The sequence below is a fragment of the Ambystoma mexicanum genome, chromosome 2q, assembly GCF_040938575.1.
Source record: "Ambystoma mexicanum isolate Mex_15411 chromosome 2q, UKY_AmexF1_1, whole genome shotgun sequence".
Taxonomy (NCBI): domain Eukaryota; kingdom Metazoa; phylum Chordata; class Amphibia; order Caudata; family Ambystomatidae; genus Ambystoma; species Ambystoma mexicanum.
The window spans coordinates 1,176,170,740-1,176,186,263 of record NC_090924.1 but is presented as its reverse complement, the minus strand read 5'-3'; the positions used below and the strand labels follow the sequence as shown (position 1 = coordinate 1,176,186,263).

At 44.7% G+C, this 15,524-nt stretch overlaps 1 protein-coding gene across 3 annotated transcripts in view; it reads left to right on the top strand.

Annotated features, from left to right (window-relative positions):
- Positions 1-467: 467 nt before the first annotated feature.
- The window catches only part of CASD1 (CAS1 domain containing 1), an 895,825-nt gene continuing 880,768 nt past the window's right edge, over positions 468-15,524 (top strand). For 2 of the 3 annotated variants that reach the window (XM_069648573.1, XM_069648574.1), the window contains exon 1: positions 1,023-1,687. In XM_069648573.1, the coding sequence (XP_069504674.1) occupies positions 1,156-1,687 (532 nt within the window). In that variant the 5' untranslated portion in view covers positions 1,023-1,155. Of the gene's footprint in view, positions 1,688-15,524 lie in introns of all 3 variants that reach the window. The other variant, XM_069648572.1, reaches the window with a different exon arrangement.

Below are 15,524 nucleotides of genomic sequence, written 5' to 3'. Positions count from 1 at the left end.
TCCCTTTCCTTGCTTGAAGGCAGGTCGGACTGGCCTTTAGGGAACTCTGGAGATTTCCCGATAGGCCTCTGCAGCCTGAGCTTCTAGTGTGGCATTTCCAAATTTTTCCATAGGAAAAGGGTTGGGCTTGCTGAAAATGTGCAACATGGGGGCACTTTGAGAATTATTTCCAGGGCCACTTTTGGTTCCCAGTCCACGCCGGCTCGAAGAGTACCGGGTGTGCATTTGTGAAAAAGATGACACCACGTTATAATGACTAGTCTGCGTTCCATCTACAAACAGGTTAAGAACCCTCTGCCTAAGGTATGCTTGGAGCATTCTATTGAGCGTGCGACAAACATATACCGGCACAACTTGCTCGGGAGGTTGTCATGATTCTTCTCAACTGCCCTGCCCTCCCCAACCCATACTCTCTTCCTTCCACGTCACAGCTGCCACCTTGCTCTACTCGCTCTATGCACCCGAGCGTGAACCTTGCAAAAGCTGACTGCAGCAACAACGCGAAACCCACTTGGCACAAAGATTAAAGTTGCGACTTCTACCAACATTAAACGGGCAGAAGCTGAACCTGCGGCTTTAAACTTTTCCTCGAGTTCACCTGTGCAAACCCGAGTTCCGGGGACACACTGTAGCGAGGCACCAGCGCAGAATTACGCGGTGTGTCGAATACATCCAGCGCCTAAAAGTCTCACCTAGCAGCGTAGCAGAGGAGAAAAGGTGTCACGCCTACAGAGAAGGAAGGTGGGCACCTCCAGCGGCTGAAACTTCTGCGGGGCTCCCACACAGCACCTGGGGAACAAGCACCGGAGACGAAGGTCTAACCCAGGAAGCCCTCCGAAAAAAAAGGTGGACCCCCGCAGCAGGAACAAAAGCTTCTTCTCAAAGAACAGTGATTGATTGACCTGGCTGGATGCCCACAATAACAAACAGCAGGGGTCTCAGATTGTGACAGGACTTCCGCAGGGTGTCAGACTGGTCCCCAAGAAAAGGGGCATCGGGGGTTATAGCCTGCGGGGCAAGGTGGCGCTCACTCGCTGGGCACTGGCCGATCGCACACCGGAGGGGTCTGCTGGCCCTGAGGGAGAATCCTGATCCGCACGGAGGGAGCACGGGCTGCACCCAACTCGTTGCCACCGCAGCCGCCCCCGCGGCTAAATGTCACAGGGAGGCGCCGGCGAGCAGGACATTCACGCGGCGGCGAGGCCAGCGGACCTGGCAGCACCCTCCTCAACCCTGGCGGCTCGCTACCGCCGAGAGAGCGTGGGGGAAAAGGACGCCCCGGCCCCGCGGTCGGACGATGAGAATAAGGCGGCCAAGAAGAAAAAGAAGCCGCGGGGGAAACGAGATGCCGAGGAGGTCGCGCTGCTGTTGTCGTCTTCCGAGGAAGAGGAGGCGGGGCGCTCCGCCGCCGGAGAGGCCCTGGGCAGGCAGCAGGCCTCGCAGCAGCCTCCTCCTTCCCCGGACGAAGGCTCCTCCTCCCGGCTGCTGCAGAGCCAGTGCTGCCCCTCTGCGCCCGCCCGCTCCATCGCACAGTGTTGTCATGGAGGAGCCAAGATGGCGGCCCTGGCCTACAACCTGGGCAAGCGAGAAATCAATTACCACTTCAGCGTCAGGAATGCCAAGCTGCTGGCCTTGCTCGCGGCACTGCTGCTAGCCGCCGGCCACGGCCTCGCCCGGCACTATGCAGGTGAGTGAGCGGTCGCGACCCCAGCCCCTCTAGCTGCACAGCTGACACCTGTACCAGAATGAATAAGATACCTGACCTGATGGGGCACTCCCTTATTAATAAAACTGACCTGATCCCAGCCTCCATTATACACACACACACACACACACATCACTCACTTGTGTTATGTAGCCACAGTTCAAATATGTGTGTGTGCCTACACAAACAATTTAGTGCATTGTTTCTTTAGCATTGCACCATTGGCTGAGCGTAGAGTGTGGCGGTCTTGGAAGTGTGTGCATTTAGGCGTACCACTGTGCGTATATAATGTCCTTGTTCGCACCGGCAAATTAAGTGCATAGGTGTTCCTGTAACAGTGCAATGTAGTCAGTTCTTACAGGGGGTAGACGTGTGGGCATACGATGCATTGGGAGTAAATGGACAGCTTGTAGTGTGCATGCGGCAAAGCACCCATTTAGTGTACTGAATTAAAGCAATCTTGTTGCTTTGTGATAACATTGGCAACCGGAGTGCAACAGCTCGGGTCTCCTGAGGTCCATTTCAACCGAAAGTTAAAAGGCCCTGGCCCTGTCTCTGTCAGAAGTCCAGATATCCTGCTACCCCTGAAGTGGTGTGGGTGGCAATAGGGGGCAGGTCATGTGACAAAGTGACTACTGCTCTGCTGGAGTACAGGGATGAGTAGTGGCTAAACCACCAGTTTAATCCTCACTACTACACACCAACTGTAATCCCAATCATAAAGGTGAAACGGGCACAGTTAAGAAATATACCTCATTCAGTATAACACTAACAAAAACACACATTTGTGTAGAGAATGCAGAACACATATGTGATAGCTTTTTGTGTACTGAAGCAAGGGTAGATAGGCAAGAAATTGCAGCAGCGTTATTTGAAAAAGCATAGGTCTTTTGAAAAAAGGTGCAATAGAGTGGCTTGTTGCTATGGTCCTCTCAGTAGTATCACATTCTGTACTGGGTGGTTCGACTGTTTTGAAATGGGCTTCTTGGTGGTATTCTTGCAGGCCAAACTGTGTTGTGGGGTGGGTTGCATTGTTCCAGGCAGTGAATCGGTGCAACTCGAAGGAGTCTGCCAGGGTGCGTTTGACAAGTCCTTCTACCTCCAACCTTCTGCAACCTTACATGACCCTCTCACCTGCACCGGTCTGCGCACTTGCACAATCCGAAAGTATCATGCCTCAAATATCGTCTATATGTCTTTCCTTTGTCTCCCCTCTCTGCATGGTGGCGCCTCAGTGCACTTGGAAAAATTGCAGAATGGTCGCCAGACCTTTTTGCTGTTATCTACACTGTTGATGGTATTACATGCACTTGTTCCATGAGCTTACTCCACATAGTGGAGACTTGTATCGTTCAGAAATTCGAGGGCTCTGATTAACTGTTGTTTTTTCCCCTTGTTGCCTCCCCCCTTGAGCACTTTGAAAGAGTTGCTTTGTGTATAGACACTTTACAAATAAACAATACCAATGGAGCTGGTTCGTGATGGTGGGTACCACTGGGTCGAGTCAGCGTGTGACACAATGTTTCCAGCAGTTCGAGTTGATGTTCTGGTCGGGTTGACGTAAAGGTCTTGGTGGTTTGAGACGTTGCTTGAAGGCGTAGTGGTTTGAAGGTTTCTGCAGCTTGTGAGCTGTTATTTGAGCCACTCGTCAATGGGCGCTGCTGGTGCTATGCAGCATCGAACCGTGGTTCGAAGTTCGATAAGAGGCAGCACTGCAAGTCCTGTGTGGCTGAAAGGCACCAAACACGGTGGGATTGGTTTGAGGACTGTTCGAAGTGATGTTAAATGACTCCAAACAAGCAGTCCCACTAAGTCAGTGCCTTGTCTGGGATTGCTCAAGGGAAGCCCTTATTTATATATTTTTTTATGTCCAGTTTGTGTACTCTGGATGACAACCCTTATATAACACCCCTCTCTTAGAATCTCCCTGACCCCCACTGAGCCAAGAAGTAAGTTTGTTTTGCGAATTTAAAAGGTTTATTTGAGAATTAAACCAAATATATCGCACTTTTATAATAAATTAATAATTGATATCACCCTTAGACATATGACAGTGAGTGATCAACAATGGATGATGTGATACTAGCACACTGGGTAATTACGTAGGAGTAGTATAGAGGATAAGGTAGCTGAGAATGCTTTATATGGTACAAGGAAATGCAAGGTGGAAAAGAAGCAACACAGGAATAAACTTGATATGATTTCAGCAACACATAATATAATCACTTTTCCCCTTTTGGCAATTCACCCCCCTCTATGCAATGTAAGGAGGTGGAAGTAACACACACAGTCTTCAGGAAACCAATCACAGTACAATCCGAATTCATTTCCCCCCCCTAGCAAGCTTAGAGAAACGGGGATGATTTTAAACACAGGCAAAGTACTTTAAAGGTGGTATGCAAAGAATGGGAAAAATATGCTAAAATGATTTTTATTCCCTCTAGAGGTTCAGAGTGAGTGATAGCTACTTTAAATTAGTTCAGGATCACTTTAGCAATGCTCTATGAATGATTGTCAGGTTGCAAACGAATTTCAGCAAAGGAAAGCAAGGACAAATATTTTTGCACATGGCTGAAATGAAGCAAAATGTCAAATCGCAGCAATTTAGTCGCGTGCGTCGAGCGCAATTACAGAGGAAGTATAAGGAGTAGCAAGTCGGCTTAGAGCTTGTTGGAAAGCTTAGAATCTCAGCTTCATAAAAGTTAAATCTCACTTTTATCACAAACGGTTCAAGAGATACGGACAATTTTGTGGAGGTAGATTTTCAGAAATGAATTTAAAGTTTCAGAATGACAGATGACAGTTTTGCAGCTTTAAAGTCACAGAAGGACACACAATGCTATGGTGTAGTTCTAGATAGGTTAAAATAGTTTGAATTAGATTATTTTAAACTAAGCGATTGGTTTAGCACAGTTCTGGCTGGGTACTCACACTATATGTTGGACAGAAATGCGACTTCGTCACGGGTCGGGTCAGGATTGGCTGCGGTTCTCTCGCCACGGAGGGTCTTTAGTACCGGTTCTCTGGTTACAGCGGTCTGGGTCAGCTCTGCTCTGCTGGTCTGGTCTGGCACTCGGCGCTTCACAAAGGTCTGGTCACTGGTTCAGGGTATAGCTCTGCTTTCTGGGTGTTTCTGGCACAGGGTTTGGCCAGAATCAAACAGCTCAGCCCGGCTGTTTTACTCTGATGTGCCCCTTGAAAGTCTGGGGTGAATCAATTTGCAAAAGATTTTGAGGCCTGCTGACAAATTCTGAAGTCTGAATTCAAAGTTCTGGTCTCTGTCTGGATTTGAAGTCTATGTGCTGGATCTGGTGTCTTCTGGCAAAACGCTCTGCAAGAAATCAGCTTGAAGTGGAAAGTGAATGTCCCTACCTGTCCTGCACAGTCTCCTTTTATGTGTTTAGAAAGTGGGAGGGTCGGTCCATCTTCTATGCCCAACCCTCTCAACTTATCATTGGCCAGTTCCTCCTCTCTCCCTTGATTGGGGGAACTGGGTTGTGAGTCAGAGTGATGAGGTAGGTTTATGGTCAGAGGATCCTCCCCTTGTCAAATTGCACACAAATCTATTTCTGATCCAAATACATATTTATCTATGTACCATTTTTCTAATATTATACGTCCAGTTCACATTTTCTGTAGCACCAAACTATCCGATCCCTGTCTTTGTAAAATGTCGTGTCCACTTATGACAGAATTCTGCCCTTTTCATCGAGATAACGACCTGCACCAGGGATATGGGTTTCAGATGATAAAGTGTCAGATTTTTAACATGCATACATTTGGAGTAACAACCTTTTTTCCGCTACTATCCCCAAGAACATACCACAGGGTCCTAACACCTCTTAAAATGTGCACAGAAAAAGCACAAGAATGATGATATTCTGCACTATGAATTATCCATCTTTTTAAAATTATGCTCTGGCCCCAAAGGGGTGTGGTTTTCCAAAGCACATGGTGGAATTTCTGGTTTATCCACTTCCCCCAAGCTCAGCTGGCTCTCAGATGCAGTGCCCCTCCCCGATTCCTTCCAAGAGGAAGCCATTTACGACCCCCCCTAATTTAACATTTGCCTGGGCCAAGGACAGTGCTTTGTTTAGTTTCCTGTAGTCCCCAGGTGCTACGACCCCCCCTAATTTAACATTTGCCTGGGCCAAGGACAGTGCTTTGTTTAGTTTCCTGTAGTCCCCAGGTGCTCCTCCCCTAATTCAATCAGAGAGGTGTCATCTCCATTTGGCAGGGGCAGCAGAATGCAGCCAGGCCTTGGAACATAGCTGCTGATCAAGTTTCAACTCCTGTCGGGGGTGGTTGTCAAGCAGAATTCAATCTCTTTAAGCCGGCGTCAGCTAAATGTCACTTTGGTACCCAGTTTTCTACATTCAAATCAAACTGACAATTTTTACACATGCAGCTAGAATGCTGATTCTAAGTTGAAAACTATGACATTTCAACAGTTGCAAACTATGTGACACTCAACAGTAGGTCACTCATTTATTTTAAACATTCAGATTTTAGTGTCTTTCAGTCCAATTTCATTTCAGCTGCTGACATCCACAGCTCAGCCAGTTTTGTTATAAACATTGTTTTGGGCTCTTTCTCTTTCCAGATTTTGTATGCACACAAGACTACATTCTGCCAAATGTCTGCTGGTGTTTATTGAGATTTTTGACTATCTTGCAATGTTTAAAATAGGCATTTTTAGCTTGCATTTCAGAGAAACAAAGGTGATTTCAACGCGCTCTTTTTATTTTAGCCACCGGCACTGCTCTTTTTCCTTTGGCACACATTTCACTCATGGCACTCCTGGTCCCTCGCGCTCGCACTGGTGGGTGGCAGGTCAGGGGACCATTTTGCTGTGCGCAAAACTGCACGGTTCTCCAGGATTCTGGCGCAAATGTGAGCTTTTCCGCCCTCTTGGATTTCCTAAACCCACAGCACCAATTGTTGCAGCATAATAACTTGAACATGGGCCAAGACACCCAACAGTGACAGATACAGTAGTCCAGCTGCTTTTCCTTCTTAAGATGTTCTGAGTCCCCCACCAGGGGCTCTAGGTTAAGATGAGCATTTGTTACTTTTCAAACCCAGCCCAGGAAGCTTGGCTGGCACCTACACAAGTTCTTCACCTCCAGTCAGGAGTCTGGTTCCAGTGCAGCTGGTAGAGTGGCAGACCTTGTTCCAAACAGCTATCACCCCCAATGTTCCCTGGGGATGCGTGAGGGACATTTTCCTCAGCCTTGGAAACGCGTCTTAACCTCTGAGGGCTTTGAAATGGACTGCAGTCCCAACAGGATCCAACAAATTCTTCTTGTTTTGTAGGAAGGCACAAACAAATCAAAGAAAGCATGGGAGACCTCTTCCTTTATAAAGGTAAATGGTACAAGGTTTTGGACAACAACAAGCCTGTGACAAGTGACCTTTGGTTTCTTGTATCTTACTCAGAGTGCCTTGTTTCTGCAGGAAATTAAGGGGACATGAAGGAGAGCAAAGTCTCACAGAATAGCAAGATGACAAAACCCATCTGTCCTTGCTGGCTACTCAAACTCCACCCGCCCGTTCCCACCTGCTTGCTTTACCTTCATAGGCCCTTTGTTATGCAACACCTTGTGAGACAGGTGTGGGAAAATACTTATTTGTATTCCTGCCTGTGTTCAGAAAATAAAGGCGAGCATTTATACATTTTACAATTAGTGAAGTCTTACAAAAGTCTTTGACCCTGGGCTAAATCTTCAGCCAGGGCGTCAACGTACTCTCTTGCAGATGTTCCTTGGTTATATAATATACTAAGTTTGCTTTGTAAGCACAAGTGGGCAGCTGAAGCCATACACAGGCATTCTATTTTATTGCAAGCTCAGGATTTCTAGAGCATGTTTGCAGCTTTCCTGGTTTGGAGAATCTATGTCACAGAATTTTACAAAGCCTACAATTTGAATGCAAGGTTGACAATCGAGGCTGCCGTCTGGCTAATGACATTACTGGGAAATTTTCCTTTTTAAAGAAACTGCTATGAATTAATAAAGGCTGTTTAAATGCACACAACCGGTGCAGTTTCTTTTTCAACTCGTGCTTCGTAATGAGGTAATTTGGAACATCTTGTTTGGAACTGCATGGTGAGGAGTGCAGCTCGAGGGAATAGTGTTTTCTTTGCTATTCTAAACGGAAATATATATATATATATATATATATATATATATATATTTTTGTAGATACTTCTCCAAATGCCTATAACCAGCATTTTCCTTTACCATATGCTCTTGCATAATTAAACATTTGTAGTGGATTCTAAAGTTGCCTGTGATCCGTGACAGGAAAGCATTGGAGACATGAATTACTATACTAAACAAGGATAGTGCTACATAACATTCCAGTAATAACCTACTCACCTAATCTAAAAACATTTAGATTTACCAGTACTATAGGCACAACCGTTGGCATGCCATTTTTGTTGATTTTTCTTCTTTGCACAAATCCGCTCTGGGATGAAATAGCCATACATGTGGTTTTGGCATAGCTTATTATGGAGCAAAGTGAAACGGCAAAGCAAAATTCCACCACTAGTCTCAATGGTGGCCTTGCCCATTTAGTAGCTGTTCCTTAAAGGAAGGAATTCCGTTTCTCCATTTGCAGATGCGCTTCCAGCTTCCTGGATATTGTGATTCCTCTGTTGATCCAAAATTGTCTTTTGACGAATGGCAATGATGCAAATGTCCAATGTCTCAGCAGAAGGGGTACATTTTTTTGTACCGGACAGATCAAGCAATGGTGTGGGTAGAAGAAGGATGAAGCTTGCCTTTAAGTATAAAAGCGTGGATGCAAAACTAGCAGCCACAATATTTTCACTGCCATCTGAGTGGTGAACAGTGCCTGCAATGCCCTTTTTCAATTGGGCTGCAGTCCCGATGCTGACAAATACCGTCCTGCCCCTTCCAATGGAATTTTAGAACCTGTTTGCAGGGAATAGACAGGTGTTTAGCTAACTCTTACAGTAGTTGATTAACAGCAGATAAAATGCATGTTTTGGTAGCTGGGCGATCCATGACTACCTCATAAAGAGAACACCCAAAACATGAATGGCAGCATTTAACATTTATACATTGCTGTTGCTCCATACAGTACAAGGCACGCCAAATCGGGGTGAATACTCCTCCTTGTATCTTTTAAAAATGCTCACTGCAGTACTGTTTTATCTGGCGAATGCTTCTGGTTATTTGCTAAACATACATACTATCGCTAACATACTATTACTAACATATTTCTCTTTGACAGGGAGGCAACTTCAATAAACTCTGGCTGTAATGTTTCAAAAGAAATTCAGGAAGCAAAATAATGCCTTTTTTTTCTCATATTTCTATTTTTGTTGGGCTTCCTCTCACCAATGTTACAGGACACATATACTAAACAGTTCTACAATACGCAACCATGGCTGATCTTAAGTTTTAGTGTTAATCCCCACTTGTAGTGAACAACCTTACACATTCCTTCTTCACCTACATAAGATGGGCCCGAGCATCGAACAACATTAAAGATAAATACATATGTGGTAATTTCCATTGTTTGTCTCATCTTACATTTCTTAGCCAATAACCATCTACATATTTCTCAGTCAGTTTCCTTTCCTGAAGCTCTTGCTCAGCGGCCTCTCGCTCTATCTCAAGAATATTTATCAACATATAATTCTTTCTGGCTGCATCATGCGTGTAATATACATGTGTAATACAAGGGACTGCATGGTTGCCTTTGCAATTTGGTCAACAAAAGCATTACTTTTAATCTTATGGGAGTGGTAGCAAGGTTGCAGGATTTAGAGTATCGCAACGCTACATGCTAATGTGTGGAGCCAATAACGTCAGTTCATATCTTGCTAACCTGATATTTGTCAGGTGCTGTATTTTCGTTTCATTCAAATAAAATATCAATTGTGTGTGGCACAAACAATGTAACTTGGTGTCTTAATATTATGGCATCGGCCTGTTTCATAGAAGGGGCTGCAGCCACTACACCTCTTAAACAATTTGTACTTTTGCCATTGGGTCCAATGTAGTAGAAAAATATGCACACTGTCCGTTTTTCCCCCTTGCTGTTGAGTTAGTACATATACCGCACAGCCTTGCTTTTCATGCACCAACAACATAAATCGGTTTTGCCTAAAAGCAGGTGAATTACAAAAAGCAGAGTTTTTAAACATCAAGACTCTCTTGCGGAGCAGCATTCCATGGCAATGGAAATGGGGTAAGTTGCATGCAAATGTTTTCAGCAAATCCATTCCCAACAGATTTAAAGCACATTTGATCAGTGACAACAAGCTGAGCCATGCACGATGTAGGACCTATATTGAACTGTACAGGATTAGATATTGGCCTTTGGACTGGCCTTATGCTGTGTAGTCTATTGTGCTATAGTAAGTTTCATAATGATGTCCTAGCTGAATATTGCTAGCCTTGCCTAGGGTGAAAATACTTATGCTGTTGCATTAGTGCTCTGCTTTTTAATTCCTTCACTTTCTTTTCCTTCTCCCCTTTATCTTTGGCATGGTGATTGGCATAATACCTAGCCATAGTCAAAATCTGGGCAGCAACTTGAGTCGGCCATGTAGACTCATACGTGTTTATATCATTTTTTAAAATGAGGCAACACTCCCTCTACAAAATGTGAACAAAATGCTTTCTGTCCCTCCGACATAGCCATGTCTATTCCACTAAATGAGGTAAAAGCTTATTCTTTTCGTGCAAAATATTTTTCAACTCCCCTTATTCCTGTCTGCAAGCAGTCCTTTTATTCCAATTCATTTGCTTGCGGGGAACCACTTGCTGGATATGTGTTATTAGCAGTGCTGGAAGAGCTATAATTTCTTTGGACAATTCCCCAACTTCTCCCTTTCATTCGCTGCCTCTGTCAGCTCATCCCACTTTATGACAGGATATAAACTGTCCTGCATTCTGCATTGGCGCCGTATATCTGCTGGCAGAATACATGAAAACAACTGATTTATATCGCCCTATGTGAGTGGACCTGTTTTAAGTACCCGGTCTGTTTGGGTATACCACTGTTGTGGATTTTGTCTAATATCTGGATAATCTTTGGTAAAAGAGTAATTCCATATGTTTCCAAGGGACATGAACCTGGTGCGTCGAGTTCTCAGTATCAAACCCAAGCACTCTCTCATTGGAAATGCTTGAGTTACCATAGACTTTGATGGGGCATTTATGATCCATATAAACATTTTGACCCTATTGCAGTATCAAACCCAAGCACTCTCTCATTGGAAATGCTTGAGTTACCATAGACTTTGATGGGGCATTTATGAGCCATATAAACCTTTTTCAAGTTTATACTCCTTAAGTCCTTCTCTATGCCCTCATTATTTGGCATAGATATTATTTTACTCCTATTCTAATTTCTTTTTTTCTAAAAGCTGTTAAGAAAACCAGATTAATTTCCGTGGATTCTTTAAACATGCAAATACACTTCCTCCTTAACGTTTAACCTTTTATGCAGCTCCTACGTGTGTTTGCCCAGCCTTTGTACTATTGCAAATACAAGTGTATCTCGTTCCTTGTCCTGGGGCATGTACACTTTAGCCCGTTACACTCCTAGTAGCCCATTTTTTATCCGTGCTAACCCTACCTATTCTGCGTTTTCTGTGTCTTGGGCTATAACCCTGCGGGCACGTGGTGGAGAGATTACCTCATCACCAGGTACCCAGTAGGGGGGTGGAGGAGGCCTTTTTACAATTAAATATTCTAATAATGGATCTGTCTCATCCTTTAAGATCATTTTTGATTTGGGTATCAGGGTTGAGGGGTAAGCCTTTGCTACATACACACCCTTCATTCTTATTAAATCTTCACGGTTTCCCTCTTCGTAATCCTAAATGTTATTCTCATTATCAAATGCACACGCTTTATCTCTTTCAGATTGTGGTTTACATTTTTTATTCTATGCTTCTCTCCTAGATATTTTCCTTGTAATATCTTCCCATTGCTTATATACTTCACATTGCAGCGGTCTAATGGCCTTGTCACCCTTACAGGTAACACTTTCCTAAAATATCCTCTTTTACCTAGATCAAAAGAGCCATGCACTGAGAATGTGCAAATCAGGGCTGTTGGCAGCGTATTCATGGCATTTTTGCAAATACACTACCCCCAAGCCTTTTTAAATCATTAGCTCCCACCCTGGCGTTCCTTCAAATGGAGCAGACACATGTTTTTCTAATTCATGTTGACTCTTGCAACATTTTAATCCCATCTCTTTATCGATTTACTTTTTTTCCCTTTTCTTTTGTGATCACAATTACTGCTTTGATAATGTCCCACTTTAAATGCAGTCTACGTCCTCCATCCCATGGTTTCAACGGAGTACACATAGTGTATTTTCCTATGGTTCATCTTTTAGCAGTAAGGTTCCACAAAAACACATAATTACATTTCTAAGTACATTTCCCTATGGCTCATTAACAGTATGCTTTCCACAGTTAACACAGCATTACATATTCCATTGTATTTCTCTATGGTTCATTAATATGTTCCCACAGGAAATACATTTAATTTTCATAATATCAAAGCATTAAATATCATTCTGTAACTGTCTCACCTAATTTTCTGCAGTATTATGTGCCAGTGCTTTACCAGGAATGTAAATCTCTTTTCCTCACACCAACGGGGATCCTCAGTTGCAGGGATCAATCGTGTCAAAAGGGGTCAGCTGGTGAGTGAAGGTGTGGCTGCAAGGAAACGTCTTGTCCCGATAACTGCAGTGCGCCCCATGCCCAACTCCCACCTTTGCCTGTTCTCCGACCGTGGCACATTTAGTCCAACCTGACCTTACACAAGCATTTGTGGTCTTTCCCAGCATCCTGGTTCTCGCCCTAATTCTGTTGGTCCTTTCTTAGGACAGGGCAATTCCTTTAATGTTATTGTTTTCGTCTCCTTTTTGCAGGCCTTCAGTTATGTATTGTATAGCCGTGTCTCTTTTCCAGTAACTGTCTATCATGTCTTGTGTTTTTAAATAGATGTCTACATAGGGGAAAGTTGTCTTAGACATCCACCTTAAGCTTACTGTCTTCCCTTGGAATCTTCCTCGGGTGGTACACATCGATAGGCACATAAGGCACTGTGCTCTTGCTGCTGGAATTCCAGTTGCTACAAACGTTCTGGAGGCACTCCTGGTGTAGAGGATGAGGGAGCAGACATATCAGCTCTCTCCAGTGGTTTGTTTGCCTACTCTAGTCATGTGCTTTTATCATATGTTATTAGATCCCTGAGGAGTATCGGTTAGATGGGAATCAACCCCTCCTATATCAGCACTACGCCTACCTCGCTGTTGTTACTTTGGCAGTACTTATCGCCTGACCTGACATGGTAGCCGTACCTACCGGAATTGCGGTTACGTTAGTAGGGGTCACAGTGTGGTTTTCTACAACAAATGACATTCTCCCAAAAAATGAGGGTAAAGATGGAGAGTGAGAAAAGAACACAGATCATAATCATCACACTTTTTAATAACGGCACCCATAGCTTACTCCACTTCGGAACCTTGTGTAGCTCTAACGATGACGACCTTCCTGAAATGCGCAAAAAATGTGTTATGTTGTTAACCCATATTAGTTTTAAGCTCTGCAGTCGTAATATTGCGCAAGTGCGATAAGGAATAGTTGTTCCCACGCAATGGGTATTCTAGGGTCACGTAGTGTCTCAATTACTGTGGGACTTCCTTAGCAAAGTCGTGGATATGTCTAACACAGAAGAATAAATTGGGAGAGGGGTCTCCTTACTCGTTGAGGCCTTCTTGCAAAATGGACAAATTGGCTGCGAAAGGTCGTGGGGTGAGGGTCTTGGGGAGGCATGGAACAATAGAAAAATCAGTCGCTACTTTCACGATGAATGCTTCAGTGTAAAGAAAGAAAAATAATAAAAGAACAGTGTATTCTTATTCTGGATGTGAAAGAAGTCATTTTCCTATCTCTCTCACTCGGGAGCGAGTAATCATTGGGTGGCATCTACTAGGCTGTAATACTATTTGCTGATCTTTTTAGTCTTCTTTGGGCAGGCTGTTGGCCCTTCGCTGTCGTTGCTAGGAAAGGCCACTGCTCGACAGGGCTTGACGTCCCCAAGAAAATTCCATGCCTTTTTGCCTCTTAATTTTACGGCTCGATCAGTCACTTCCTCAACTGTGTATGGTCTTGTGAATCTGGGCTTAAATCGGGTAAAGTTCTGTAAGAGCATTGTATCACCCAGGTAGAGTTGTGGTGGCTTGAGCCGATCTTTGTTGGTTTCTGTATCGTTGCCTTCTTCGTTCCCTTTGGGCCTCTCCTGTTGTGCCTGCAGTGGACGAGAAATACAAGAGGCACTAGCCATCAAGGCAGCAGTGTAATCGTACATTTCTTGTCATAGTACATTAGACATTGTTACTGCATCTTTCAAAGCCCTAGTGGGAGGAGCCAAGGGAAGTTGCATGCGCCGCCAAGTTACCACCTCATGTGGGGTTAAGTGATCGTCGGACATGGTTTGTTGTGCAATGCGAATAAAGCAAAGGGCAAACAGTGGAGCCAACTTTCATTCAGGGTTATTTTTATTTTGGTGATGGTTTCCTTGAGCAGCCCAGTGAGGCGTTTGCATACCCCATTCGTCTGTGGGTACACACAGGAGAATTTGTGTTGGATTCCTAGCAACGTTGCTATGTGTTGGAACATCTCATTGGCGAAGTGAGGGCCGTTGTCAGACCGCAGGACCTCACACACGCCCCATCTTGGAAAAATCTCTCTAACAAGGAACTCTTCTGCTCTAAGGGCATCGGGATGGGAACAGGGACCTGCCTCGATTCATCGAGAAAATGCACACAACCACTACCATGTAGCGGTAGTACTGGCATTCTTGGAGCATGTCAACATAGTTGACATGAAGTTGTTGGAATGGACCCAGTGGGTGAGGTATGGCTCCTCTCACTACCCTCAATGTATGGCCTGCTGTAAAACCTTTGCAGACAATGCAGTTGGTCATAAATTCTGCCACATGTTCTGCCAGGTTGGGAGAAAACCAGTCCTCTCCAATGTGAGCAGCAAGTACATCCTTCCCCATATGGGTACGATGGTGTAGGTGTCAGTGCTGTGTGTAACGATGATAATGGTATCACTACCTTACCCATGCTTTCCTGCCACCACAGGGCGTCTTAAGGTGATATAGAACATCCTCTTTACCTCCTTTTGGCACATTACCTTGCAATTCCATTATTTGTGCCACTGGTAATGCATTGTTCCCTTCCCAGAATACCATTGTTTGTACATAATTACGCAGTCTGGGTGGGGTATCCATATCTAGGATGTCCCCAAAATATGCTGCATGCTTTGCTTCTGCGTCTGCTGCCTCGTTGCCCTTGGAGACAGGATCCCCCCCCCCCTGGTTTGGGCCTGGCACTTTGCGACTGCTATTCCTATTGCGAAACAGAGCGCCTCTACTAGTCTACCCAATAAGAGCGCGTGCTGCACCAGCGAGCAGTCAGCACGCCGTAAGCCCCTCCACAGCCAGCGTTACAGTCCAGAGTGGACTGTAGACGTCACGTAGGCTGAATCGGAATACACTGTTACTTCCTGGTTTTTGCTCTGTTCTGATGCCAGTATGAGAGCCACTGGCTCTGCAGCTTGTGCTGAGAAATGTGACGGTAAACCTGCGCCTACCACCACCTTGCTTGTCCCATCCTCCTTTAGTCTTACTACTGCCATCCCAGTATGTCTTTCCCCTGTGGTCTGTTCTATTGCAGATGAACCATCAATGTAAAGTACTTCTCCCCCCTCAAGTGGGTTCTCTCTTACTCTCGGGATGTCATC